Consider the following 9,326-nt stretch of genomic DNA (forward strand, 5'->3'; position numbering starts at 1 on the left):
GCAAAGCCCACAGTGGGTTAAGCAGTGTTAAGTATCCCTGTGAGAGGAGTAGAGACAACAAAGGCACCCCCTGCAGTAGTAGAGATCTAATATTGGCACCCGAAGCAGCTGGCGGGCTGTCTCCTGTAATTTTAGCGCACACTGATGCGGAGGAAAGATTTAATGGGCATTGGTCGGCATACCCTCTTCTGAGGGCGTAAAGGAGACAGAGCAGAGAGGGAGGGGAGTAGAGGGAGAGGACATCGAGGAGAGAGGGAGAAAGAGAAAGGCAGCGTGTGAGAACTGCTGTAGCTCAAAAATAAAGTCAGGCAACTATCTGGAGCAGCATGACTCTTCTAACACTTGGACTGTATCTACCACTGTGGTTTCATTATGGCCTGGCTCAGTCTCCTGTTCTGGACGGTTTTATTTCATTCCCAGCAGGTAAGGATATTGTAATCTGAGTATTTTTGTGTTTGTGTGTCTGTGTGTATATGTAGGTGTGTCTATGTGCCAGCTGTGCATACATTACTGTATGTACTGTACTGTGCACAGGTGCTGAAGGAGTTGAAGTGTAAAAGCATGGACTAAAAGATCATTTTAGGCGTTATTTTAAGACCACTATCCTAATATGTGCCTGTTTTCATGTTCTTGTTGCCCATGAGGTAGACTGAAAATGCCACTATAAATAGAGAGACAGCTCCAGTCCTTCAGTGTGAGGCACAGGCACTTCATATCTGTGTCCAGCTCTAGGAACTCTGCCGGACGGGTGTCAGGATTTGATATTTTGCACCTGTTTCCCGTCGCTTATGCTACTCCTGCATGTTCTAGCCTATTTTATCCCATGTCCCATTTGTACTGTATGTATGGGATGTTTGTTGTGTACCCGAGTTGCCCATGCATGCTCATGTGTCATGAGTTAAGCACTCCTCTTATCATTTTGATCAAGAGGTGAGGATTCAGATATGCTTTTGCAGAAGTTAGACAACTCATAAACATGACCTCTTCTTTGACTCTCTTCTTCTAATTTTCACACCTGGCATCACTACCTGTGTGACTGGCTGCCTGCACACCTTGCACAGCTCTCAGATCCCAGGAGCAGCAGAAGAGGTTCAACCCATGCTGTTTAGTGAGTCTGCCTCCACCCCCACTGTTTCCTCCACCCCCTTCACTTTGGCGCCGCCACACTCATGTGAGTCAAAGTCATGTGACTTTCTATTGTGGAATATCTGACTGTTGATATGTCCTTGGGTGATATCCAGGCGGCCCCCCACCTACTGTTTTTTAACCCCTGAATGAGACTACAATACTTACAATACTCCAGATGGTGAAATTTAGACATTAAATACAAAACTTTATCCACAAAGTAAAAGCCAGTGTCTTCTGGTAGGAAAAGTGTCATTCTTCTATTTATCAATTATCATTTCATTTTTATTTTCATTTTACAGAGTGAAGGCACTTTGTCAAATCATGGAGATCGATCAGAGCCAGGCAGTGAGGACAAAGGTTCTACCTGTGTCCGAGGCCCCCCTGGGCCTGCTGGTCCACTTGGACCTCAGGTATGTGATCCACTGTTATGCCAGCATTAATAACGTATTTTAGATCCGGCCCCTTGCATTATGTTTTTACAGTATTCGAAGCCATTGACACAAGGTGAATTCAGTAGTATTCACTGTCTGTATGGCTGCATCACAGACTGTCCCTGTTTCATGTTGGTGTTTGCATATATTTAAGGTGTTAAGAATTAGTACTCCAGCAACATATTACTTCCATCTCCTCTCCAACTTGAGAGTTCCTTCTGAGCAGGAGATGGGGATTTCTCTGGCCCATGAAACACAGCAGCCCATTAACGCTCTACATTTAGCTGAGACACAAATAGCCTTTTTCCACTGCCTGCCAGTGTGCCACACGTCATTCTCAGAAACTGTCCGAAGAGTTGTCTGCCTGGAAAGGCGCACTGGGTCGCGTAAATTCCAGGGATTACCAACAGAAGTATGTGGCTGTGTGTTTGTGTGGTGGCGAGAGATATAAAGACATTTTTGAGTGACAGATTTACTTGTCATGATCAAACAATTGTTGCATTTACCCATCTCATGCTGTTATAGCACCAGCTGGACGGCAGCAGCATTTCAGTTTATCAAAAGAGACCCACAAGGTACTTTGTAAATCAATAGTGGCCACTCAGCCCTTAGCTAATTGAAACTGCAGCTATGGACTTCCGAAAGTAAACATGCCTTTCTAGTGGGATGTTATGGATAATAAAAAACAATTTAGACTGGTATATCTGTGATCTATGAGCATACTTATTGCTTCTAATGTTTACCAGGGTCCACCTGGATTACCTGGTATAGAAGGACCTAAGGGAGAAAAGGTAAGCAGTTTCCTCCACATGTTCTTATCAACTCTCATTTAATTAATGTGGATCATTATACATTACACAAACTGCTCATCATTTGTATAAGCTAAAGTTTAATTGACCTGTTGCTCCAGACCGAAATATGCTTGATGGAAATGTATTAAAAGCCCAATGTCCTTGTCCCTCCTCCACATCCTGTTGTCAGGGAGAAATCGGAAGACCTGGGCAAAAGGTGAGAGTCTCCATTAATCACTCTATATTTGCCACTAAGTGGATTTACTCAAAAATGAGATACAATACCTCCGCCTGCTCGCAAGCTGTAACTGAGAGTGCTGCCAGTGCCTGGTTGTGCACAAATACAACCTTGACAGGAGACAGCACAGGCACACTGACAGGATGCAAAGGATGCAGAGCTGCTGAGATGGGTTATTTTGATGGCAGAGGGGAGTTGACATACTGTTGGTCCTTTCCCGCAGAGAGGGGGGAGCACATGCCTTCCCATCGATCCCTTAAAGACATTCAGCATCATGCCTGTCTTCTCTATTATAACGGGAACTTTATTGAAAGCATAGCACACAGTGTTTGATCGGAGCTGGCAGAAGAGAAGTGATCTCCCAAATGATCAGTTACTGTGGTCGAGTAGTCAAAGTGGCCCAGTGGGAGAGTTTCACTGGCTGGTGGCCTGACTGAGCAGCTTCGCAGCACTGCAGTGCAATTTAGCTTAGTGCTTCAGCCAGGTCATAAATCATTTTATTTCCCACAAGCACAGCCTCCTGTTCTATATACAGCCCATCATTTAATTAAATAGAGCAAAGTGACAGGGCTCGTTAAAGTCATTCTTCCCCTACATGTGCAGCAGTACTAGTGTCTGATAAATACTGTAGCAAAAGACTGTCAGCTTATGCAGCAAATCCCCTACTTAGATTTCTTTTTTCTACCTTATAGGCAGAACAAGCTCTGTTATTGAGTTGTATTTGCACATCTCTTCTTCCAACACTTTTTTATAATGCCCTGATTATATAAATAGTTAACTGCTACTTTAGGCTTTATTGGGTTTTATGAAGTGTGTCTGTGTGTCAGGTTATGAAATGTATGTCTCCTGTTAGGGTCGCACAGGTCCTCCTGGACTTCCTGGGAAGCAGGGACCAGCTGGATGGCCAGGACCAAGCGGGCCCAAAGTGAGTAAGTCCGATCTCATAATGTAGATGATGATATATATATGACATGACAGCTGTGCCAATGAGAAGTAGCATAGATTAGTGATATTACTTCCATTTGTTCAATGAAATACTGTGTTATGTAACATGCAACCAAGCTTTGTCCTTATAGATGCTTGATTGAAAGAGCACAAGAATATTCCATCAGGTCTTGTTTGTGGCCAAACTGAAAGTCTACTCTCATGAATTCTTATTTTAGATGGGAGATTATGTTGAAAAACTATTTTGTGTTATCATTGTTTTCCTCTGTGTCAGGGTGAGAAAGGTGATCCAGGGCTGATGGGTTTGCCTGGAGCCAGAGGACCAATTGGGCCACGGGTATGAGCCGTATATGAACTCCATTAATATTGGATTATCTCATCTTCACAGTACTTTGTTTCACTTTTTATTTTGTATCTTTGATTGAAGGGTTTACCTGGATATAAAGGCGAAAAGGTATGTGACCAAATGAGTAATCATTATTAAGTGCAAAATACATTGGAATTTGCTGACTAACGTCTACAATTTGCTCTGTCAGGGTTCACAAGGTGATCGTGGTGAGGGTGGCATGAAAGGAGACAAGGTAAGCAGATTTTGTCAGTAGTATAGTTGCGAACATTTAGGTAGCAGCACTCTTCATACATATACCTTTATTTACTTACATACAATGTCCTTTATCTACAGGGTGCAATGGGTTTCCCAGGAATGCTTGGACAGAAAGTGAGCAACACAGTTTGGTTTGCTAGAATTACAACTTTTGAAACCTTACAAATGAATTCAGTGTTGTTGAAGGTTTAGTCAATTTGATATATTTTGTGCAGGGTGAAATGGGTCCAAAAGGAGAACCTGGAATCTCAGGAAACAGAGGACCGACTGGTCGACCAGGGAAGAGAGGCAAACAGGTGAGCTGTTTGTGGGCATGTGGCATTATGGTTGCATTATGTGGAAATAGTGTACATTTTTCCTCGAGAGTGTGTGATGGGACATTTTGGGCACAATAAAAGATGTATTTGTAGAATTTTTGTAGATAAATGACTGCAAGTGTGCAGGCAAATGTTAGAGTGCACAGAGAAAAGATGCTCCGAGAGCTAGAGAGACACTATGAGGAAATGTCTGAGGGTTGCACAGATCAGGGAATTTTACAGAGCAAATTAGTAAAACTGAGTGAGACGTTATAAGTGTAGGTTTATGTGAATAATAGCAAACATTTTTCTGAGCACAGAATAACTTTTTGTTTGCTCAGTTTGATTTATTATTTGCGTGTTAGGACTGTATTACTCTCCTGAAAATATAATTTATGTGCTTGGAAAAAATATTTTTCTGTGCTCAAAAGGTGCCATTGCATTGATCTCTGGGATGTTATTATTGTAAAGAAATGTATTAAATGTGTGAACAGCTTTCTTTCTTTGTGTCTCAGGGAGGGAAAGGTGACCACGGCAGTCTAGGTCCTATGGGACCTGCAGGCCCACAGGGATCTCCTGGCCATCCTGGTCCTCCTGGTGCACCTGCCACAGGTTCAAAATTCTACCTCCTCCAACAAAGCAGAAATGCCAACAGATGATTGAATTTACATTCACTTTGTGGGAGATTGGCGTGTGTGTGACTCTGCACATTTTGTGTTCTTGGAGAGTGTGTGAAATGCTGTGCAACCAGTGTTAGGAGTAGCAAACACTCCTGTCAGCAAAAGGAAGCACACTTAAGAGTGTTGTAATAGGTAACACCGGTTGTCTAATTTAGCACTAGAGAAATCTAATCTCCTAACATGAAACGAGATGCTGGTCCCAGCATGACACCATGTGGCTAAAATGGATTTACAGATGGCGAGGCTCCCTACAGTTTAACAGATATTATATCACCACATAATTAAAGTGACATTTGTTATGTTGATCAGGTTTCTGCATGAATTAGGTTGATTGTGTTAGCCTCTTGATAGATGGATCAAAGATGGCACACAATATTTATATCAGCTACTGTAGCATGTACACTCAGCAACACTGTCCTTCAGTTCATTAAGCCTGCAGTATTCTTAACATGAAGCTTCTGGTTTATCATTTAGAGTCTTTTTTATGCAATAATCACTTTTCTCTCTTTGTACTTTTAGGACTTTACATGGTTGGAACAAAGGGTGCACGTGGTCCACCTGGACCGCCTGGAAAGTGTAGCTGCGGCTCTGTCAGCAGTTCTCCATCTGAAGATCATCCCTCCAGAGGAAACTATCCTAAAGTACCTGCGGTGAGGGATGAATACATAAAACTGAAAACTCACAATTAATTTATAATATAATAATATATAATAATAATAATTTATATATAATAATCTGTATGTTCAAAAACTGAATGATTTGACACATTCCTGAAAACTTAAGCCTAAATTCCATTTGAATTGTTATGACTTTTTATCAAAATGTATTAATGATAAGCAACTAGATGTTATTTTCACTTTAAGTAAGCTTTGAGTTAAATATTTAAAGAAAGAAAAAATTGACAGATAGAAAACGTTCGCCAACTGGGGAGATGAAAATTGCTTAGAGTCACATATTGCCAGCTGGGATATTAAATTAGCTCTATATTTCAAAATTACACTCCACTAGGGTTGAATGTTATAATTTCTAATGCATTGAAAAAATTACAAACATGACAGTAAATGTCCCTTTTGACACACCACCTTCACTTTGACCCTGCATTTCAGATATTCGTGGTGAGCAATGAGGAAGAACTGGAGAGTCTTCACACAGATAATGCTCTTGCATTCCGCAAAGACCAGAGATCTCTTTATTTCAAAGACATTGATGGCTGGCTGCCAATTCAGGTATCACTGAATGCCCAAAGATAGATTATCATTTTTTTTTTTTTACACTTGATGACTTTTCAGGCTGTTTTTCCTTCTTGCTAATGTTTTTTAACCTCTGTAAAAGACTTTCCCATTCCAGCTGACTCCGTACCAGTCCATGGAAAATGCACCAGATGAAGAAGGTTACTGTGGTGATGGGATAGTGCAGATTGCCAATGGGGAGGAGTGTGATGACAGAAACAGAGTCGTCACTGACGGTTGTGTCAGTAAGTCATGTGTTCATGTGATCTATAATAGTTTCTTGGTTGTACTTTGCTGTGCACATATAACATGACCCCACTGCCCCTCCTGTCTCCCCCTCGCCACAGAATGTAAACACGCTTACTGTGGAGACGGATATCGCTATGAGGGGGCTGAGGAGTGTGATGGAAAAGACTTTGGATACCAGACATGTAATTCATATCTTCCAGGGTAAGCACAGTGTACAACTATGTGTGGTCAAAACATTTTGCTGTGTGAAAACAGTTGTTTTGTTGGCATGTTATACTGACCTAAGAGTGTTTCTCGTGTTATTTGCAGGTCATATGGTTACCTCAAGTGCACAAAATACTGTGTTATTGACTCCACAAACTGCAAGTACTTCACTTGAGGAGGAACCTGGACAGTGCAGCGGGATCCTTTGTGTGTTATTTGCTTGACACATAATGGGAATACTTTCATGCAAAAAAACAAAACAAGAACAATAATGCTACAAGCAAGAGACTCTGGAGGAAGAGGCAGCCAATGATTCTATGATGAAAGAAAACCAAAACATACATATAACTCCTCTGTATTGCTGCTAAGATGCCACGTAGATCCCTGGAGTTATAGCAAGAGTTGGTCAGTGGGGGGGAAACCTTCATCTACACTTAGGAAATACACAGGACAACTGCACTCCGTCTTAACAAAGCTGGACTTAGGACTGGCCTCCTCACCATGCCTGATTGGACTGGAATCAGCCTCTGGATGCAACAGTTGTACAACAGTCATGCAGAGACTTAATTAAGTGCCAGTGGGACATGTTGCAGATGAGCAGTAGCCGTGCCTGAGGCTTATTAATCTTGACCCAGTTACTGTTGAGAAAGAGAGCCAGTAGGACATGCAGAGCCATGGCCCCAGGTATTCTCCTGCAGTGTGAGTGACAGTGCAGCATTTGCATGAGGCTGGGATTACTAAAACCATGAAAGCAGCTGTCACTTTTCAAGCATGTAACCTATAATTTTACTCATTATTGCCACGACAAGGTTCGTACTGTGTACCCTCAATCTCACATCAACTATTTCAGTTGTAAAACCAGGGATATAGTATGATCAATATTAAAGCTAGGGATGGAGATAGAGGTTGATATAGTGCAGGAATCATGCACTGGTAATATTTCATGAGGCCACACTTCTCACAGGTCCTGTGAAACTTCAGTGACTGGCTTGGCTTGTGGCGGTACTGTACTTGACAGTGACATTCAGAGTCAACTCCATAAATAAATAAAAAAACCTCAGGAACCAACAGGTAATGTAGCTCCGCATGGCACATTTCACAGGAATCCTCCACTACTCTCTTTGCAAATTAAATGACAGTGACTGTACGCCGAGGCACACAGGTAACTCAAACAACGGCTTTAATGCATCAACAATGCGCTGTCCTTTAGGCACGATCGAGTTCCTTCCCTGTGCTTCATTGAGAAACTAAATATACTGTATGTGAAGGCTTGAAACTGTTATGTTCTTAATTTTCTCACTGCACAGGAAAGGCTGGAATAGTCTGTAGCTGCTAAATGGGGGGAGGAATTCAATTCCAGTCTGTTCTATGGTCATTACTGTATTTACTCTAATACCTCTTTAACCAGTCTTTCTGTCTTACAGTAAACAGCAACAGAGAAACTCAACAGTAAACTTAACAGTGTAGATGTAGTCCGCTGTGTCTTGGGCACCAATGGTGAAAATGAATGTGCCGGTTATAAGCTGATATTTTCCATAAGCTACTGTATGAGTCGCAGTGCCAAGGGAGACCTTTTCTCAGCCATACTTAGACATAGTCAAGTGTTATAAAATGATTCTTCTTTGATTGCAGATGTACAAACAAGCAATTGAAAGATAAAGACTGTTACTATATTGTGTCCGCATGCTTGTAATAATATGCCATTGAGTGTGAAACGCTTCTACTTTGTCAAACATTGTTTTGTAAGTCACATTGCATTCATCAGCATAGCAGGTGTCTTAAGAAATGTCAGCCTTGCTGTGCTCAGAGTGTAGTACTGTACAGTATGTGTGACACACCTTATATGATAGTGATGAACTGTGCCATGCACAAAGCTGAAATATCTTTTTGGGAAAACTACGTTGAATGTTGTTGTCTGTGGCCTGTGCTGCTGTGCTGAATCTTGTACTGTGTATGCACAACAATGCTTAAACATACCATGCATGTGGTAACGTACTGTAAGGCTTTATAAAACATAGTATGCTCTGTGACTGGGATAGAGAAAGATCATTATGTTTGATTATTCTGATATGATTTATACAGTAGTTGTGGACAATTTTAAAAAGAAGTGAAAATAAAATGTGGATTTAAATCATTCAAAGCTGTATTTTCTGTCTTACACACGCAGCTTTAAACTTTGCTGAGGGGTTTGTCAGCAGCTTTGCTTCCTGTCTGTCAGTAAGCAAGCAGTGACAGTGATTGGAGGCTGTGCAAAAAGCCAATAGGCAGTGATAGAGATGTTATTGATGTTCTTTCAGAGCAGTGCTCTCACTGTTAAAAAAACAGATATCCATCAAGGGGGGAAAAGATGCTGTCAGCAACCCCCTGCAAAGTGCTGTGTTAGACTTCATAGTAAACAGACCGCACAGTGAACTCACTGTTTGCTCAGACATGGCAATGGGTTTTCAGCTTTTCATTCTGTCTCAATGAGGCCCCGCAGAGCTCAGTCTGTGCCCTGGAGATGAGGCACAGAGATACGGATTTGGGCAGCC

The 9,326-nt window shown here is 41.7% G+C and overlaps 1 protein-coding gene across 1 annotated transcript; it reads left to right on the top strand.

Moving 5' to 3' along the window:
* The first annotated feature begins 254 nt into the window (after positions 1-254).
* colq (collagen-like tail subunit (single strand of homotrimer) of asymmetric acetylcholinesterase) lies at positions 255-8,929 on the top strand. The gene is made up of 17 exons (XM_062422005.1): positions 255-423; positions 1,062-1,175; positions 1,435-1,538; positions 2,306-2,350; positions 2,541-2,567; positions 3,442-3,513; positions 3,808-3,870; positions 3,961-3,987; positions 4,070-4,114; positions 4,216-4,251; positions 4,353-4,433; positions 4,949-5,045; positions 5,633-5,763; positions 6,220-6,339; positions 6,446-6,587; positions 6,690-6,792; positions 6,901-8,929. Exons 1-17 carry the CDS (start codon positions 327-329, stop codon positions 6,968-6,970), a joined length of 1,374 nt encoding a protein of 457 aa, XP_062277989.1. The 5' UTR covers positions 255-326; the 3' UTR covers positions 6,971-8,929.
* Positions 8,930-9,326: the final 397 nt, after the last annotated feature.

Source organism: Scomber scombrus, chromosome 7 (assembly GCF_963691925.1).
Source record: "Scomber scombrus chromosome 7, fScoSco1.1, whole genome shotgun sequence".
NCBI lineage: Eukaryota > Metazoa > Chordata > Actinopteri > Scombriformes > Scombridae > Scomber > Scomber scombrus.